This window comes from Solanum tuberosum, unplaced genomic scaffold, assembly GCF_000226075.1.
Source record: "Solanum tuberosum cultivar DM 1-3 516 R44 unplaced genomic scaffold, SolTub_3.0 scf00200, whole genome shotgun sequence".
In the NCBI taxonomy this organism is placed as follows: Eukaryota; Viridiplantae; Streptophyta; class Magnoliopsida; order Solanales; family Solanaceae; genus Solanum; species Solanum tuberosum.
The window spans coordinates 811,925-831,627 of NW_006239124.1; the positions used below are offsets into that span (position 1 = coordinate 811,925).

At 34.7% G+C, this 19,703-nt stretch overlaps 2 protein-coding genes across 2 annotated transcripts; one reads left to right on the forward strand and one right to left on the reverse strand.

The window, feature by feature from the left end:
* The first annotated feature begins 11,626 nt into the window (after positions 1 to 11,626).
* On the forward strand, positions 11,627 to 13,457 carry LOC102606451 (uncharacterized). Its single transcript, XM_006355340.2, has 3 exons — positions 11,627 to 11,802; positions 12,056 to 12,285; positions 12,795 to 13,457. Exons 1-3 carry the CDS (start codon positions 11,656 to 11,658, stop codon positions 13,195 to 13,197), a joined length of 780 nt encoding a protein of 259 aa, XP_006355402.1. The 5' UTR covers positions 11,627 to 11,655; the 3' UTR covers positions 13,198 to 13,457.
* A 1,026-nt stretch (positions 13,458 to 14,483) lies between these two features.
* LOC107062111 (SNF2 domain-containing protein CLASSY 4-like) lies at positions 14,484 to 19,459 on the reverse strand. The gene is made up of 2 exons (XM_015312346.1): positions 17,729 to 19,459; positions 14,484 to 16,298 (listed from the first exon to the last, which is right to left on the reverse strand). The coding sequence occupies exons 1-2, from the start codon at positions 19,457 to 19,459 to the stop codon at positions 14,484 to 14,486; spliced, it is 3,546 nt and encodes a 1,181-aa protein (XP_015167832.1).
* Positions 19,460 to 19,703: the final 244 nt, after the last annotated feature.

Below are 19,703 nucleotides of genomic sequence, written 5' to 3' on the forward strand. Positions count from 1 at the left end.
ACAGAGAATATTTTGTATGCAAAAGACTTGTAGATCATCACTGAAGAGCAAAGCTTTTCTATGTGTTTTTCTTCTTTTCCTTTCCTTTATTTTGGCCTTGTGAAGAACCTTTTATATAGTTGTGAATTAGGGTTTTGGGGTATTTTAGTCCTCAAGCAAATTTAGAGGACCTTGGATTTAAAGAGCATGAGTGGGTCTATCTTGTCAACTTTAATAGACTGGCATAAATATAATTTAGACTTTAACTTAAATATTAATCCAACTTTATTAACAAATAATTTAACTTGGTTAATATATCATGATTTTATAAATTAATTTAATATTTTATGAATTTATCAATAAAATTTTACTGCTTATGCACATTTATCCTATGTATTTGATTATTGGTATCACTTCAAAGGATCTAAATTTTATAGAAAAATATTGGTCCTATAGGATGTGAAATTATTATTTCAGCATTTATAATCTCAAGATATCCTTAGCTTGTTTCGAACAAAATTACCCCGAAGTGTTAATTTGTGGGTCAACATGGTATGAAATTATATTTCAATCATTTTATCATGGGAAAATAGTCTAAAGCCCCCCCAACCTATATTCGAAATTCCAATTACACACTCCAACTTTACGGATAGCCTATTCCCCTCCTCCCCCCCCCCCCCCCCCCCCCATTTTTTTTTTTTTTTTTTTGCAAGTTCCATTGATGATTGAATTTGGTTGATTATTTTACAGTTCAAAAAGTTTATGTTGCTAATTCTTAATCCTTTTTCATTTTTGGTCTAGTCTAACCCATTGCTGGAGGCCTTTGGCAATGCACGTACTATTAGGAATGACAATTCAAGGTGTGTTTTCAACTACTAATGGTGGTCTTGCTAACATGTATCGTTTGATGCAATCAGTGATGTTCATTATTTCAGCAGGGAAGGCACACTTAAGTGTTGACCTGTCATCATAAGAGGTGAGAACACCCCCTCTAGGCGCATTAGAAGGTGAGAACACCTTAAATTTTGACGAAAAATTTCTCTTTCTCCAACGGTCATCTTCCCCACCATTAAATAAACCATTGTTTCTTCTTTCCCGCCATTAACCCTTGTTCCTTTTATAAAAATTTCACGATTTTCTCTCAAAAATAGGTAGGGTTTAGTTGTTTATGTTCATTTCTACTTCAAATCTTGAATATAGGGTTTGTAATCTGCTCTAATTTCTTATTTAGGTCTCTAATTTGAATTTTGAAATTTCTCGAAATTCATCAAAAATGGCAAATACTTGCATAAGCTTTGTATGGATGAATCAGACCCAATACTCAACGCCGTAATGAGATGCAAACATGAAATTTTGCTGAATTTGCAAACTTCTTGGTCGAAATTAAATCCGAAAGAAGATTGTGGTCTTGCCCATGCTATGGTGTATGTGTTTTTTCTTGTATTCTTGCTTCACTTTATATTGAACGACACTAATGTACTATTTTTAGATTATTTTCAGTCTAAAAATTGAATTTTTTCGATGGAGGGATAAAGAAGAAGTGGATCCAAGATCAAGTTTTATTCTTCCAAGATTGGTGAACAAAATCAATGAGTTGGAGCAAAAATTACGGATTAGACAGGTTCATATTGACGAGTAACTCTGATTTGTTATTGGAGAGGAGACTCAATAGAAGGTGGAAATGGTGTAGGTTCAATAGGAAGATACTTTTGTGTATTTTGATTTGTGTTGTTGCTATGTTCATCAGCAACCAATCTATTCAAGGGTAGTATTTGATTTGGATTTCTCTTTGATTTGTATTGTTGTTATGTTTAATCAGAATTGTCAATTTATGTGATAAATTTTGTATCTATGATGTCAATTGAAGCTTGTATTAATATGCAGCACTTCATCTGTAAACTGAACAACCAACAACCTAGTCATTCATTCATACTTCAACATAGACAACACAACACCATTTGTAAAACACAAAACCAACACAACATTATTTCTATAGTCAATTGAACCAACACAGCACCATATGTAAACACACCTGAATAGCCAATACAATTCGATAGACAACACAACATTTCATAACACTACATCACCATTCATTGATAAGGCTTCACATAAGGCAGAATTTACCAAAATAAAGTTATATTCATAAGGCCTCACATAAGGCAGAATTTATCAACATAAAGTCATATTCAAAAGGCCTCACAGAAGGCAAAATTTACCAACAAACAAAACCCAAAATAGTAGGCCCTTAATGCAATAGTTTTCATGTCTCGACTAACTTAAAAGTGCTTAAATACATCAGCATCACTACAATTTCCATGGCATCTTTGATTGTGAAGAAGTGTCATTTTGACTTGGATTGTTTGAACTACTTCCCATTGTCTTCTTTCTTTGCTTCTCTCTAAGCTCATGAAGTTTGCTTGTTGAGATTGTTGCTTTACCATTCCATTTTAGCTTACTTGTATTACTTGTTGTATAACCAATGTCACCAGTTACATCAGATGATCTTGTCACTTTTGCTTGTCCAGTAGAGTAGATCTTACTACTTGGCATGCCAGGCTATAGTAAAATTAGAATTATAATTCAATATTTAAGTTGTTTAAACAAACAAAATAGTTAATTAAGATATAGAAAAGACTCACATTCATGACTTTGAAGCCATTTGTAGCTTGGAACACACTCATTCCCATGACTCTTAGTCTTTTCTCTAGAGATGTGTTTCCCCTGCCCCTACCTCTTCCTCTTTTAGTAGTACCAGCTACTGAAGATGATGCATGATAAGTAGGAGGAGCAGAAGAGGATGCAAGAAAATCAGTAAGTGCAGTAGGTATGGGAGATGCACTAGGTGCTACTGATGATGTATTTTTTTGTCTTCGTCTTCCTCTTTTTAGTGGAGGCTCACCTTCTGATGGTGCTGATGGAGTTTTCTATACATATAAGAGAAAAGGTAAGTCATAAATTAAGAAAAAGTAAAACAAGTTCAAATATTACCTTTGGTTTGCCTCTTCTCCAGCCTGAACCTGTTGGTTCTTCCCTTACTGATGCAGTAGGTGATGGTGCACTATGTCTTGTTGATGACTCAACACCTTCTCTTTGAAAACACCCTCTCTTGTTATGGCTTCTAACATGGCATATACTACAGGTCATTGCAAGTCCAGTCCTAGAAAGCTTCCCAGATTTCTTAGTTTCTTTAGCTTCTTTCCTTCTAGACTTAGGTGGCCTACCAGACATGTTTGTGATTTCTGGTGGCTCAATGGTAGGGTTTGTAGAAACTGGCAACATCTCCATGTTTGTGAGTGGTTCAATAACATTGGCATAAGTCCTCAAGTAAGTTTCCTTACTGTAGCAGTTGTCTATATAGTCATAAAGAGAAAACTTCTTAAAGTATAATGCATCCACAGTATGTGGACATGGTATGTCCCTTAACTGCCACACCCTACAACTACAAGTTCTCCTAGCAATATCCACTTTATGTTGACGAAGCCCTTTTTTCACTTCAAATTCATCAACTCCATTAAACCCAATGGTACAGTCCATAGACCTACTAATGTTCTCCTCTAAAACCTTCAGAGCCATTGGAGAGAAATTACACTTCCAAGTACTTGGGAACTCCCTTAAATTGGTTATTCTTGTCATCATCTTCACTCTTATTTCTTCAAGCATAGTAATGATGGTCTTGTGTCTAGCAGCCAAGATCGATACATTAAAACACTCAGACATGTTGTTTTCTACAGAGCCACACTTCACTTCATTATTGAAGTAAACTTTGCACCAATAATTAATGTTGTAGTACATTAAGTCATCCATCATTTTATCTGTACCTAACAACTTCATATTCTCTATATTTTTCCTTAAGCTACCTTCCAAAATTGTTGTCTTCTTTGAAGACCCCTCCAATCCTTAGCAAGTTAGCTAATATGTGCCTAGCACACATTATTTGTTCACACTTAGGTAATACATCTGTAATTCCTGCATACATTCCCTGCAATAGATGATAATTAGGTCAAAATTACATACATAAATTGAAAATTACAAAATAAGTTCACATACCTTCTGCATATCTGTAATCAAGGTGAGACCTTCACCATCTCCAATTCCCAGATCATCCCTTATGCAATTGACAAACATGGTCCATGAGTTTTTATTCTCCTTTTCAACTACTTCCCAAGCAAGTGGCAGTATCTGATTGTTACCATCATTGGCCACAGCAACTAACAGTTGGCCTTTACAAACACCTTTAAGGAAACAACCATCTAAGCCTATGCACTTCCTACAATGTATCTATGTCTTCCTTAAAGCATCAAAACAGATGTAAAAACTCTGAAATATTGTTTTATCTTCTGCATCAGGTTCACCAACTTTTACAACACAATTGGTCCCTAGATTGGTCCTCAACACTTCATCCTTGTAGTCAAGTATTCTTCCAAATTTCACAACATGGTCAACCATTATATCTTTCAACATTTTAGCTCTTGGTCTTCTCACAGTGGTCTTGACAACATAAAGTTTAAACTTTTTTCTAATCATCTCCTGCAACTTGAAGTCTCTTATGTTTGGTTGCTCAGTTATTCTTTCTCTGAAGGCTTCAGATAAAAACTTTGCATTGCATAAGTAATTTCTAATTGTCTAGTTGCAAGTATGCTTTGGATTGTAATTTTTTATCATAAAATTATTTGTTGTCTTGTCAAGATATCCATACAAAAGCCACGGACAACCATCTTTGCATCTAACTTTAACTTTCTTTGGCTCATTCACCCACTTCTCCACTTGAACCCTCCTTCTAACTACATATTTAGTTATTGCTTGTCTAAATTCTTTCACATCCTTAAACACCATGTCCAACTGCCACACAACTTTCTTTGCAGTAGGATCATGAATGATTTTTTGAGTTGTTCTCCTACTCTTTCTAGACAACTTTACCCTTCTTGCTTTACCAGATTCATGGTCATCATCATCACAACACTCATCTTCATCTAACTGAAAACTATCCTCATCAGAACTTGCAAAGTAAGGCTCATCACCTCCTAGCCTTCCTTCATGACTTACTTTACCTGTTTCAGTTTCATCAAAACCTAGATCTGGTCCAGCTTCACCTACTGGTACCTCTTCATTGTCAGCTGGTACTCTTTCCCTTCTTTTCCTCCTTTGAAAAGTTCTTTTTTCACCCCTCAACTCCCTAACCTCCTCATGTACATCACTATCATACTCTTCCTCATCATCATCTCCAACTAATTCAGCTTCAGACTCAACATTATCCTCAATTGAATAATCAGAACCCTCTACTTCTTTTGAGAAATCAGGTCCAGCAAGACCAACATCTATATCATCATCTCCTACAATATCTGCAGTAGCACCATCTGCAGTTTTGAAAAGAGGTTGGTAGTGAAAGGAGGTGAGGTTGAAAAAGTAGCAAAAGGGTCCTCACTGTTTAAATAGTCTTCACCTACCCCAAAGTTTAAGTTTTCACTCTCACTAGGCCTTGTATTAAAAGTTGAATCAGATTCTCCTATATCCACATGACTACCATTTTCTATTAACATGGGGGCCATAATTGGCTCATCAACCAATGCTTAACAAATACCTCCACTACATCCACATCTTCCAAGGACACATCATGTCTAAAATATCCTTATCATTATCAACATCTATCAAAATGCCACTGTTAGGAGCTTTAACACTAAAGGTGCAGGTTGTACTATATCCCAATTCTCTAATATAGTCTCTCAACTCAAAATATGACATTTTAGCTACATCAACATCCAAAAATTATGTAATTTTTTCACCATTATATATTGGTTCCCCTGTACTTAAATCTAACACCCCACCATAGAACCACCTTAGAGTAATCAAAGTAAACACATACATCTCTTACCTGAAGGCAATAAAAAAAACAAAATAGTACTTATAAACATAGTATCATTGTAGCATTATGAACATAATACTAAGACGAACATAATACAACATAGTAGCATTAGCTTCTCTATGAACATAATACTAATACGAACATAAATGCAACACTCCATGAACATAATACTAAGACGAACATAAATACAAAATTAGGCGACTTAGACGAGAAAGGGAAAAACCTAATTTCATGAAATTTGTGGTCTAATATGATGTAAATGAATACATAACACTATAATCGTAAGCCACACATAATATTTCACACAATGTTGCTCTTAATTTCACGAATCAACAGAAACCCTAAATCAGTTGATAAAGCACAAACTTGAAATAAGGGATAAAGAACTAACATTTTACTAAATTAGTTGATAAACTACGAAATCAAGTTGAAAATACGCAGAAAAAGCCTTCGATCATCACCAAAAACGCATATGCAAATGGAGAAGGAGATGAAAATGAAACCCGTGAAAATACGCAGAAAGGAGATGATTTTTGTGTTTTTACGTCTTTTGGAGGGAATGAAGAAAAAACAAGAGTTGGGAGTTGAAGTGGGTAGGGGACCCAGCGCGTGCAATCACGTCGGACAATATCTTTGATTTATGCGGATAGGGCAACACTTAAATGTGTAGTAAATAGAGAAATATAAAGTTCAAGGGGGTAATAGGACACCCGTGAAGTTGGAGTGTGTAGTTGAAATTTCGGGTATAGGTTGGGGGGGCTTTAGACCATTTTCTCTTTTATCATCTATCAATTGGTGAGAATATAATTCACTAAAAAGTGTGCTCTCTCTAACAACTTATATCTTTAGATGTGATGGTCATACACTTCAACATGGTATCGGAGCAGGTAAACGTCCCAAGATCAAATCTCAATGTCACCATATCAAAAAATAAATAATAAGATAAATAATTTTAAAACCCAAACGTTTCATAAATCTAGAAATACGAATATGCACAAATGAAACTACACCAAGACTTATTGACTCAGAACACAACATTGTTTCAAATATACAAGTGTTTGGAAATCAAAATAGACAAATTTTCAATCACCATCACAAGGTAGGGGAAAATTGATCTATTTCATACCTTATATTCTAAATTATTATGTGAGAACATAGAAACATTATAAATAATTACACAAAAAATAAATAATAAGACCAGTGTTTTAAAAGGTGGGAGCGTGAGGACGGGGCGTTTTACTTAGTATTGGGCGAGGCATAGGCCTTGAGACGTGGGGCGTTAGCCCTATGGATCTTTAAATTTTTAATTTAAAATATAGTATAATAATATAATAACACAAAATTATAAAAAAAAAAATGCATCAATACTTTGAAATAATTACAAGGGAGAAGACACAAGTACCCCCCTAGATTATGACCGAAACCCCAAAGACACACCTTAACTAAACTAAGGTCCTATTACCCCCCTAAACTCATTTTTTTGTAATTTTGTACACCTTTTGGTTTATGTGGCACACTCCGTGACTCCACACAGTTGAGGCGCGTGGAAGATATTTGGATGCCACGTAAGCCAAAAAGGTGTACAAAATTACAAAAAAAAATGAGTTCAGGAGGGTAATAGGACCTTAGTTTAGTTAAGGTGTGTCTCTGAGATTTGGGTCATAGTCTAGGGAGGTACTTCTACCTTTTCCGTAATTACAAACATGATTAAGGAAACTCGGATCCGGCTCTTCTCCATTTTCCCCAAGTTCATGCTTGGATGTGAGACACATGGCATACGTAAGAATTAATGGCTAACATTTTATTGATTAAAATAAGATTCTAATTATAATTTAGATAATTAAAATTTCATAAAAATAGTAATGTCACAATCATACCTGGAATATATATTATCTTGTCCATAAATATATTATAAAAAAAATCTCTTTTTTTCTTTTCTTTTTTTCTCTACGAGTATTTACGTTCTGTTTTTTTTTAATTGGGTTAGTGTTAGATTGCAATTTTGATCTTTCTCTTCAAAATTGGTTATCACATAATTAATAGCTAAAATACTCGCAGGGAAAAAAAATATAAAAATAGAAAATATTTAACATATTTAGGACAAAAACAGATGATAATAGCAGGAAAAAAATTAGAAAAAAGAGATTTTTTTTAATAATATATTTATGGAAAAGATAATATATACTCCAGGTATGATTGCGGCATTACTATTTTTATGAAATATTAATTATCTAAATTATAATTAAAATCTTATTATAATCAATCAAATTTTAGTCATTAATTTTTACCTATTTCATGTGCCTCACATCCAAGCAAGAACTTGGGAAAAATGAAGAGGAGTCGGAACCAGGAATATTATAGAAAATAAAACTTCTAACATGACTATACAAATATAAATAATCTAATATCTTAACTTTCTATTAATAAAAGAAACATTATTCCTAAAAATATTTTTTTTATCATACTATACAATTTACCCCATAAAAGAAAATAATTAATATACTTACTAGTATTATAATAAAAATATCATTCCATTATGAATAAAAATAAAAATTACTTTCAAATAGGTAAATAAAATATGATAATTTTGAGACATATGACAAAATCATGAAGACCAATGACAAGTGAAAAGTAAAACTTCGCTATGTATTTTTACAAGAAATGTTACGTAATATATAATCACATTCAGAGTGTTACCAAATAGTAAAGATGTGATACTACAACTTGTTATTTGAGTTCTCTCAATCTTTGTATCTCTATAGATTAAAAAATTATTAAGTATCATTCACTTATGCAAGAATTATGAGGGTCAACAATGTTAACTAAAGATTTTAACACATAATTTGTGGAAGATCTGTTAGACGATCCCCGAGCGTTGGGCGTGCTTAGGGCGTACACACTACAGGAAAAGTGTGAATTACATGGGGATTTTCCTAGGGATTAGTATGAAAATCCGCATGAAACTTATTTTTCTGTAAATTTTCATACTGATCCCTAGAAAATCCCCAAGTAATTCACCATTTTCTTGTAGTGAGAGTCGGGCGCTTACGGCGTAAGTCTTACAGAACTATGCCCCACACTTGAATCTCGGGGAGTTTTGCTAGAGCCCCACTCCAGGCGAGTCTCAACAGAGTTTTTTAAAATACTGAATAAGACAAATAATTTTAAGACCCAAACATTTCATAATTCTAGAACTACGAATATGCACAAATGAAACTACACCAAGACTTACTGATTCAGAACACAACACTGTTTCAAATATACAATTGTTTGGAAATTAGACAAATAAAATGATAGTAGAAACTAGGCTTCGCTCCGAATGTGAGTGGCTCACTAGCTAAAGTTTTGAAGTATAAATGGCCTTGGACGAGTCAGAATCACCGTAGAACGTTAGTCCCAGGATCTGCATCAACAAGGATGCAACAACATCGAATAGTATTAGCACAAAAACATGAGTATTCAGTAGGCATTATAGGCCCCAGGAGCAAGGTATAATAACTATATCATAAGAAAGAATGTTAAGATTGTAGCAATCGATAGTCAATAAGAAGCAACGCATGCAAAGTAAAATAATCATATATGATGCAATGCAATGTCCAATGTTTCTACCGGTGTACAACTCTTTTGTCATTCCAGGACGATACGAGTGTTTATTATAACATTCGAGAAATAATTTTTGAAGGACTGCTGATTGATTGACCTAGAAAGTACAGAATAACTGGACGAGCTCTTATTCACCACCTGTCCTCCACAGAATACTCTATGAGGTGGGATCCATGGGGACTCATGAGGTCCATATATCTCATCTGAAATCTTAATATGATTTGTATAAAAACTATCGGGAACCATTTTCCATTGGATATAAATATTTTCTTTTAAATTATTGTTTTCATAGTACTAATCTTGTGATTCATGAGGAAAATGTGCACGCATAATCACATTAATAAAATAAGTTTCAAATGTAACAAGGATATAAGATTAATGTCTTATATACTTGAAGTAGATCTAACTATTGGTGAATATTATTGAAGTGGATCGAACATACCTCAAAATGAAAAATGATGCAATATATAGATCCACATCTCTGCAAAGTGCCAAAGAAAGAATAATGTGTCAAGCTATAGGCCCTTTTTAGGAGTTGAATAATCTGAAAAACTGTTTCACCTTATTAAGCAAACTGTACGTGCACGAATTATATAGTTACTCATGACTTTTCAAATATACATATCTATATATGCACCTCCATCCATTATAACATGAACCACAATTTCATATTGTTAATTAAAAGGTCAAATCTCTTATCCAAAAATTAAAAAGAGAAAGAAAAGATAGATCGATTTGATGAGTCCAATATGTGCACTCACGTGTATATATATATAATTTCTCTCTATATATATTTATACACGTGAGCGCACAGATAAATTAACCAATAGGTATTTACTAATTCTAAATATTGAATTTATCTCGACCTTTGGGAGTTCTTCATCGGTCATATGTTGAATATCTTAATAGGGAATCTGCAATTCCAAGTGCTAGTGCACTAAGGACGGTGTAAAATAAATGAGGATATTTAATATTTTATATTTTCTAAAGAGTCAACGTTCAATCAAAGAAAATTAAAAATGGCTACGTGATGTAAAATAAATAAGGATATTTAATATTTTATGTTTTCTAAAGAGCCAACGTTCAATCAAAGAAAATTAAGAATGGCTACGTGATGTATGAACGGCTATCGTATAATTGGATTTCCTACCATCTGTCTATCTCTTATCGAAAGATTTTCCATACGCCATTTTCTAAAGAGCCAACGTTCAATCAAAGAAAATTAAAAATGGTTACGTGATGTAAAATAAATAAGGATATTTAATATTTTATGTTTTCTAAAGAGCCAACTTTCAATCAAAGAAAATTAAGAATGGCTACGTGATGTAAAATAAATGAGGATATTTAATATTTTATGTTTTCTAAAGAGCCAACATTCAATCAAAGAAAATTAAGAATGGCTACGTGACCTGTGAACGGCTATCGTATAATTGGATTTCCTACCATCTGTCTATCTCTTATCGAAAGATTTTCCATACGCCCTATAAATTATAATCAGGCGATGGCCTTTTAAGGCTTCATATTCTTTATTTACAAGTTCACACGATGTTTGAAGATGCTAACATTTTATTCAATAAGTAGTACGTATATAAATTCAAACCATCCTCTCAATAGACAAATATTGTCCACCAAAAGAAACGTGGAGAAGAGGTTAAGAGTTTCAAATGTTTTTTAATTCAACATTTTAATATTCATTATGACAAAGAACTTGATAAATTATTCCTTGAGTGCAAAAGTTGGTAAAGAAATAAAAATAAGATGCCTCCTCGTGCTATTTTTTTTTTATACATGTATCTTGGTCGACAAATGATAAAAAGTAATTCAAAATTTTGCACTAGTACTTAATAAAGTCCTTTATTGTATAATATAATGAATCGTTTTGAAAGAAAGCTTTTTTACACTAGCTAATATGTTTTTTCCCTTTCTTAGATCAAGAATAAAAGGTTAATCTTTTAGGGTATAGCTTTAACTAAGCTGAATAGAATTGGTATCACTTTTTTTGTATTTAGATTAAGCTTAAAAAGCTTTGAATAATAACAACCTTATGTGTGAAAACTTAAATAGAAAGAACAAGAACAAAAGAATATTTGGCCTTTAAGCAACCTTTGTTCCAAGTAATTCTAAAACTCTTATTCTCTTTATGGGTAATTGTGAAATTAAAGTTGTATATTTATTTTTTCTTCAATTCAAATTTGTTTTCCTATTGTTGCACAATGGCTGTGACTCATGCTGATCTTGAACCAAGTCGCCCTAGCACCAATTTAGGTAGCAAAATGGGTGCATTTCTTATGGTTTTGTCAATACTTCTTGGCCTATTTTGCTTCATTCTCTCCCTCATTGCTGAGGCTACGCGTTCTCAGGTACGGTTTTAATAAAGAATTTTTACATTATTAGTATGTTTTAACGTGTTGTAGAGGGAAACTATTACCTTAATGTTCCAAATTAATAAAATCACACACTTTTTAGACATGTTACATATAGTTATCTTTCAGATGAACTAATAGTTGTTAAAATTTTGTTTTATGTACAAATTTTTTTGTTCAAATTTAACTTATATTCACTAACAGTTTAGAAGTGTGAATACACGTGGACTTATGTGATTGAGGTTTGTAGGTGACAATGAGAGGTAAAGATGAATGCACATATAGTGGTAGTGGGAAGACACCTTTGTTGTGTGCTAGTGCTGCATTTTTTGTTTTGGCTATTGCTATGGTGATTGAGCACACTTACTTGTTGATTGTTGTGAGCAAAACAACTCCTCCTCATGTACTTTATTGGGATCCTCATTCCCCATCTGTCAAAACTCTTGTTTGGCAAGCTGGCTTCTTCTTTGTTTCTACGTGGTACGTATATGGTACATTTTCTTTTTTAGTAATTGTCATCGTTGATAAATAATCTTCCAAGAAAATGTATGACATGTCTAATTTATTTAGACGTATAGTAAGGAGTTTTGCTAATTTCCAAATAGATTTCAAAAGTATTACATAAATAAATGTTATTTATATCATTTAAAGTGTAAAATTTAAAAGGGGATTAACTCTTTTCTTTCGCGGGTACAAAAAAGTTGAAGGGTAGCCCCATACATCCTCTCTTGGGCCTTGGCCCAAATAGGGGTGCGCATGATTTGGTTAAAAATTGGTTTTGTATTCATAACTCAATAAATATTTATAAATACTTTGTATTCAATATGTATAAACTGTCTTGTTTAGAATGTAGAACCCATAAATCCAAAATTTTGGACGATCCGCCTCTATAGTCGACTATAGTATTATTATGTTGTACATGAATATAGCTTAAGCTTTATAAGAGTAGCTAATAAATGCATGCATGCTGTGGTTTCATTCTTAAACAGGGTTTCATTTGCTGTTGGGGAGATATTATTACTAATAGGGCTAAGTGTTGAGTCTGGACACCTAAGACACTGGGAAATACCAAGAGAAAGTTGTTTAGTACTTGGACAGGGGTTATTCTCTGCTGCTGGAGTTTTTGGCCTATTGACAGTTTTCTTGGCTGCTGGTTTATACATCACAGCTCTCCGTGCACAACGACTCTTACTTCATCAAGAAAGCATTAGTCGTCAAATCCTGGAAACCTCTATGCTTTTTGCATCTCCGCCAAGATCTCCTCGATCAATCATTAGACCTGTTCCTAATGAAAATCCCATTTCAAGAATAGATCAGAGTAATATTGAACATGATACTACTTCATTAGCACAGTACTTATCTGACTTTGACAAGTACTTGCACTTGGTTTGAAGGAAACCACAACAATGTGTAAATTGTAAATGCATATACTATGTGTGATCTTGAATGTGGTGGGCAGAAAACCTTGATTCCACTTCAATTCATCATATAGCTGAGGAAAAAAACATATAGCGCGTGTTTTTTCTGTTTTCTAACAAGATTGATTTGTATATAATTTTTACCAATCTTTTTTTGGTTTATGGACATAACTGTTTCTAAGTGTAACTACTTCACATTCTTCATGTTGATACAAAAAAAAAAATCAATTCTATGTAAGGGGGCTTTCACTTCCATAATGAAAAACTTTTATACGATTACTCGTTGTAGGTGTTTCTTATTATCCTGAAAATAAGATATGATACCTGCTACAACACATTATGATTACTTGATAATGTGAAGATTATTTATACTATAATTCCAATTTTCCATCACAGAATTGACTCATTACTACTATCTTCAACTTGAAACATATATATATAGATATACCAAGAGGCTTGAGCCAAATACAACTGTGTTAAGGATATGCTTCACAGATAAAGGAGCAAAAGACTTTTCACAGCTCCGTAACAAAAAAAAATGACAGGCAAAACCATAGTTTATACAGTTACAAGAACATCTTCTGGTTGATGAAAACTCGTATCTGCAACTATAGAATCAGCTTAACCAGGTGTGAATCTGCACATTGTTGCATTCTTTTCTTTTTACAAAAACTGTAGAACTGCATCAAAAAGCCTGAAACCAGAAGGAAAGGAATAAGTAAAAGACAAAAAAGAACTTCTTTCATGTCTAAAACGCAGCATTTTGTAATGTTTGTATTCAGTATAAACAACTCAATTGCAATGTAGTAGTATCAAATGAAACTATAATAGTCATAATTTGGTTAAGAGTGTCTCCAGTTAATAATAGTAATACGAATTATAACTAGTTTGCTTATCGACAAAGGCAAGGCACTAGTTACTAATGAAGTTTTCTGGTGTCCTGGGATCATTCATCCGTAATATCATTAACAAGGAAATAATTACAGTAGTACTTGTGAATACATCATTTAGCATCTTCAGAAAAAAATCTTACTGATTGTATGATAGTATACCTGTCATAAAGCGCACCTCACAGTAGGATGGCTTCAAAAATTATGTCATAACAGGTTTCATCAATTCGCAACCAAAAAAAAAGCTCCAAGTGATCTGACAAGAAAGAGAAAAAGGTTTGAGCCATTTTTTCAAAAACAAACAGTTAAAAAAATACAGTAAACAAGTCTGGTTGCTTCATGTACCAGCAAACGAGAAGAAAGCATACCTTCATCGTGCAGGGAAGCATGTCGTAGGCACCACACGTGGTGCATGAGATAGTTTTTCAAATATATGACGGAGACGCTCATGCTGAACCATGGCTTCTAGTATGTTATCATCTGACAGAGAATATGAAGGATTCATCTGGCAAATATTCACTTCATTCCTAGACAAAAGGACATCAGAATGATACTTTTTCCTCGTCTGCTGTTCGATCTTGTCAACTTCCCATTTTGATGTCACTGGACAGTAAACATGCACAACTCTAGTCTGACCATTCCTGTAAGCTCGACTGATGGCTTGCTGTTCTACTGAGGGATTCCAGAGAACGTCAAGCAAAACCACTCTTGAAGCCCCTACAAGACTTATCCCTTCTGAACATGCTTTTATTGATGCAAGAAGCACTTTTACATCACTCTTAGGGTCATTCAGAGAGTTTATTGATATCTGCCGCTGCTTTACATCAAGTTTACCATCCATATAGAGAATCTCTCGGCCTATAGTCCAGTTGAAGAGAGAATTGAGTTGCTCCTTAATCAGTTTTAGAGGATCAAGTAACTGGCTGAATATTATAACCCTCTCATTCAAGCCATCACAAAGTCTGATCAGTTCAACAGCAAATTTCATTTTTACTCCAGCATTTGGATCCAATCGACATCCTCTTTCTTTTAACTGGCTTTCTAAGTCAGAGAACTCACTCCTATTTGCCACTAATGAAGGGTGAACAGAGATCAGAGACACCGCATTTTGGTTGTAAAAGGAGCCTGGGTTCTCAGGAATTCTCTTAAGCAGCCTCTTCTGCAAATCTGTGGGTTTCAAGTGTATCACAGTGTCCCTTATACCCGGAAGGCTTTCCTTCTTTACATTTTCACCACATCTATGAACTAGTGGTGCAATCATATCCCTAAGCTCTTCCAAGGCACGGACATTCTTGTCAATGCAACTGCTAAGAGACGTCCATTTATGCTCCAAATCTGCAGCAAATTTTGGACTAACTACGGAGAGGGTGTTGTACAACTCTTTGATATTATTCTGGAAGGGAGTTCCAGACAAAAGTATACGCTTCTCTGTTTCAACCTTGTTCAAAGCTTGCCACATAAGACTTTGATCATTCCTAGCAGTGTGCCCTTCTTCAAGGACCAGAAGACCAGGTAATTTGAGAAGTATTTCTCTAATCTCTTTGGCGTAACCATCCCCATCTTCTCCCGTCAGAATCCTGAACAAGTCATAGCTAATTCCCAAGACACTCTTACTTTTAGCCCAGGATCTTAGCTTCACCATGCGTATAAGCTGTGGATCTCTTTTTCCAGCACGTGATAAACAGTGGAAGACACTAACAGTAGCTTCATCTTCCTCGAAAGAGAAATCTTTGCTGTTCAAGTTGTGGAAGGGAATGTCCACCTCCCATTTCTTGAACTCGGCTTCCCAGATAAGAAGCAAATTGGATGGAGCTATGATCACAGGCCTACACTTTGGGAACTGCTTCAGAAATGCCTGAAGAAAGACTATGGTCAGACGGGTTTTTCCAGTGCCAGGTGGATGCGAGATTATGCATCCTCCCCTACTACCAGATAGAGGCTCCCTGAGATTTTCAAGGATTATGTCTCCAGCAATATTCTTCCACATAAACTCAAATCCTTCACGCTGATGAGGGTACATTGTTGTTTTGGCATTCATGGGGACCAAATCCCACACAGTTCCTTCCATATAAATAGCAGAATCATGAACTGCAGAAGAATCATAATATCTAAAGCCGCCAGCATCCAAGAGCGATGATGAATCTCCAAAATACTTTCTTCCATACCTCCCTCGGGTTCTGTCAGCCTGCAGATAACATAAGTCAAAGAATTTAAGAGTGAACAAAAGATAAATTGGAGAGCAGAGTTTATAAAATCAAATGTAAGGGTTGAAAAGGAATATGTAACCAGGGGTATCAAGTATAAATACAACTGTATGGAATAAGAAACTATGCCAGACATTAGTCTGGAATCAGCAAAAAGGAGTACACGGATGGAATATTACTTTTAGAAGGCTACTGCATGATGGGGAGTTGGAAAGAGTTGTTGAATTTTTCAAGACCTTGGAATGATTCCAAGGGTTCAAAGACACTGAAGATTCACTTATATGGAAGCCCACTAGTAAAGGAACTTATGCTGTAAACTCAGCTTATAACATTCTGATTAGGCACAGACAGTCAACTAATTAGTAGCCATGGAGATCCATTTGGAAGATGAAGGCTCCTTCTAAGGTGGTATGCTTTTCTTGGCTAATAATAGCAAGAAATGCTTGTCACACAGGATAAACTTCAAAGAAGTGGATTCCAACTGTGTTCTAGATGCTTTTTGTGTGGAGCTGCTGGGAAAATAATAGTTATCTATTCATTCATTGTCCTGTTACTGGACAATTATGGCAACTATTCTTGAACATGGTAGGAATCAGATGGTCAATGCCAGCAACAAGTGTTGATTTGCTGAAATGTTGGAACCAGAATGATGGGGCAGTTAGTCAGAAAAATTGGTGGAAACTTGTCCCTGCTTGCATATGGTGGACCATTTGGAAGGAGAGGAACTATAGAGCTTTTGAAGACGAATATAATTTTGTGGAGAAAATCAAGATGAATTGCATATTTTTGTTTTATTTTTGGTGTAAAGAAAGCTATTCTGAAGAGGCTGAATCACTAGTTCATATGATAGGATCCTTATGAAGCAGTAGTCTAAGCTTGGTTGGGATTTTGTAAAGTCTTTTGCACTGTTATGGTGTAAAAAAAATTTTAAAAAGTATATATATAGTCATTACCAGTTTCAAAAAAAAAAAAAACCTCACACACTAATTTACGACTAATTCCATTTACTGCTATAAATCTTTAGCATGTCCTTTTAATTGAAAGAGAAAAATTAGGATGTAACAAACTGTCAAAAGTTCCACATCCAAGAACTTATTACAACTTTCTTAGGCATATAACCAGTTGCATTGTCCCTATTCTTATCATGCACTATGTCAAGCACACTTCCGTTCTCAATTATCCTAACCACTAAAAAGCATCTTGTAAATTGGCATGCACAAATAGAGCAAAAACTACTACTACATACAATCATTAAGATAAAAGATGGAATCTGTTAAAGTAATAACAATAGATCTTGTAAATTGTGTTCCTAATTGGAAAGGTAAGTGCTTGACAGGAACAAAACTCGTATACTTTTGTGTTCCTAATTGGAAAGGTAAGTGCTTGACAGGAACAAAACTCGTATACTTACGAAAGAAGGGAAGATATACTTCATCTCCAAATGCACATGTGAACAAACTTTACAAATGAGTCCAATTTGTTCATCAAGAACAAGTTGGTGGTTCCCCATCTGACAGTCACTAACTTTTGATCCCTGCATTGGCAAAACAGATGAATTTGTGAAGCCAATACATGATTCTAAGGTACACATGTCCATTTCGGCAAAAAGATCTTCAATTTCCTTTTGCCATTCTTGTTTCTCCAGGGGGAGAGGCTCCTCGTCTTCAAACCGGAATATTAAAGGAAGTGGTTCTTTGACAGGAACCTGTCGCTTCTCTTCAGGAGAAGTAATTTTATCATGATCATCGCCATTTATTATAGAATCAACAACGAACCTCAGAAATTCAGAATCTTTAAGAATCTTCTTCCGAATTTTTCTATCCTTTTGAACAACATCCTTTTGTTCCTTTTGAACAACAGCATTTTCCACCGACTCACCAGCCTCACAACCCTCTTCAGAGGACGAGGATTTAGACCCTTCGTCGTCACTAAGAAGAACCGGTCTACTACAACTTCCATGGTTTAACAATTTCTTTTTGGACTTGGATAGTGAGTGTGGCCGAAGAAGATATGCTCGACCTCTGTGCTTTTGTACTAGCCTCCCATTTGACTCCTTATTTCCTTCTTCCTTGGATTTTTTATTTGTAGAACAGCTCAAATCATCATCTTCTGATTTCATTCTGATATAATCAGATCCTTTTCCTTTTTCATTGTTCTGTTCTGCAAGACAATTCAGATCAAGATCATCATCATCTTCTGATTCTTTACTTTCATCATAGTCATCACCAGAACCACTTCTGATATCATCAAATCCTTTTCCTTCTTCATTGTTTTGATTCTTTGTAGGAGTAGTCAGATAATCTTTTTCTGATTCCTTTCCTCCATCATAGTCATCATCACAATCACTTCTTATATCATCTGATTGACTAGAACTTGATGTTGATGATTCATGCACCCGGTAATCCTTGTCTTCGGGGTGATCATTATCCTCATCACTTGAAGCTTCAGATTCTGACTCAGAAGAATCTGTTGTATCAGTAAACTTTTGTTGTGATTTCAAAGGATCAACAAAGTCATCTGATTTCTCAATATCAATGTGCTCCTCTGATTTACGCCGCTCACTAGTCCTACACATGCTCGAGGTAGATGAAATAACATCATCTGCTTCATTCAACGTACCACTCCTTAACCCAACAGAGCCCACATTGGACCAAGATCCTGAACGTGATCCACTATTTACAATAGAGTCTGCAGCAACATCCCCAATAAAAACAACATCAGGATCAGGATCAGGATCACTCTCCTCCTTCTCCGAATCATCTTCAACATCATTGTCATCGTCATCAGAGTCAGAATCAGATATTTCCTGGATGAAAGGCCTTTTCATGACGGACTCACAAGTTCCTGGACTGAACTTCTTTTTAGCACTGTCCACCTTCTTTTTTCCTTTTTCCAAACTTCTCACCATACTTGCATCACCTCCACCACAAGATGTGTTTTTTTCTTCCACCTTTATTCTTTTTTTCCTCCCACAACTCACATGATCATCCTCTCCAATATCCACACAACAAATAGTAGAAGAGTGAGTAGTATTACCATTTTTATTCAACTTGTTTCTCTTCTCAATAAACTCGACACAATATTTTAAAAACTGTTGTCTAGTCCTCCTCCTTGGAACAGAGGACCCATCCCCTGAATCCATCTACTAAAGTCAAAAATACACAATTTTCTTAATCAAAATGCTCAAGCACATTTACATATTCTTCACAATCACAACAAAAAGAATCACACAAATACTCACTCACCTGAATAAAGACCTTTGAATTCTTGAAACTGTAAAAACAGAGACTGATCAAAAGGACCCTTGCGTGACACAGGCGAAAAAGAGAGAGTGGGTGGTGTTTTTGGTTTTGGTAAGGAAGACAAAAGAGAGGGAATTTAATTTT

What these genes read in the sequence shown, in the direction of transcription:
- LOC102606451 (XM_006355340.2), top strand. Translation starts at nt 11,656, where the DNA reads ATGGCTGTGACTCATGCTGATCTTGAACCAAGTCGCCCTAGCACCAAT. An exon ending in CTGAGGCTACGCGTTCTCAG is followed by an intron (nt 11,803 to 12,055) that starts GTACGGTTTTAA and finishes TGAGGTTTGTAG; the next exon opens with GTGACAATGAGAGGTAAAGA. An exon ending in TTCTTCTTTGTTTCTACGTG is followed by an intron (nt 12,286 to 12,794) that starts GTACGTATATGG and finishes ATTCTTAAACAG; the next exon opens with GGTTTCATTTGCTGTTGGGG.
- LOC107062111 (XM_015312346.1), bottom strand. Translation starts at nt 19,459, where the DNA reads ATGGATTCAGGGGATGGGTCCTCTGTTCCAAGGAGGAGGACTAGACAA. An exon ending in AGTATATCTTCCCTTCTTTC is followed by an intron (nt 16,299 to 17,728) that starts GTAAGTATACGA and finishes TGTTATCTGCAG; the next exon opens with GCTGACAGAACCCGAGGGAG.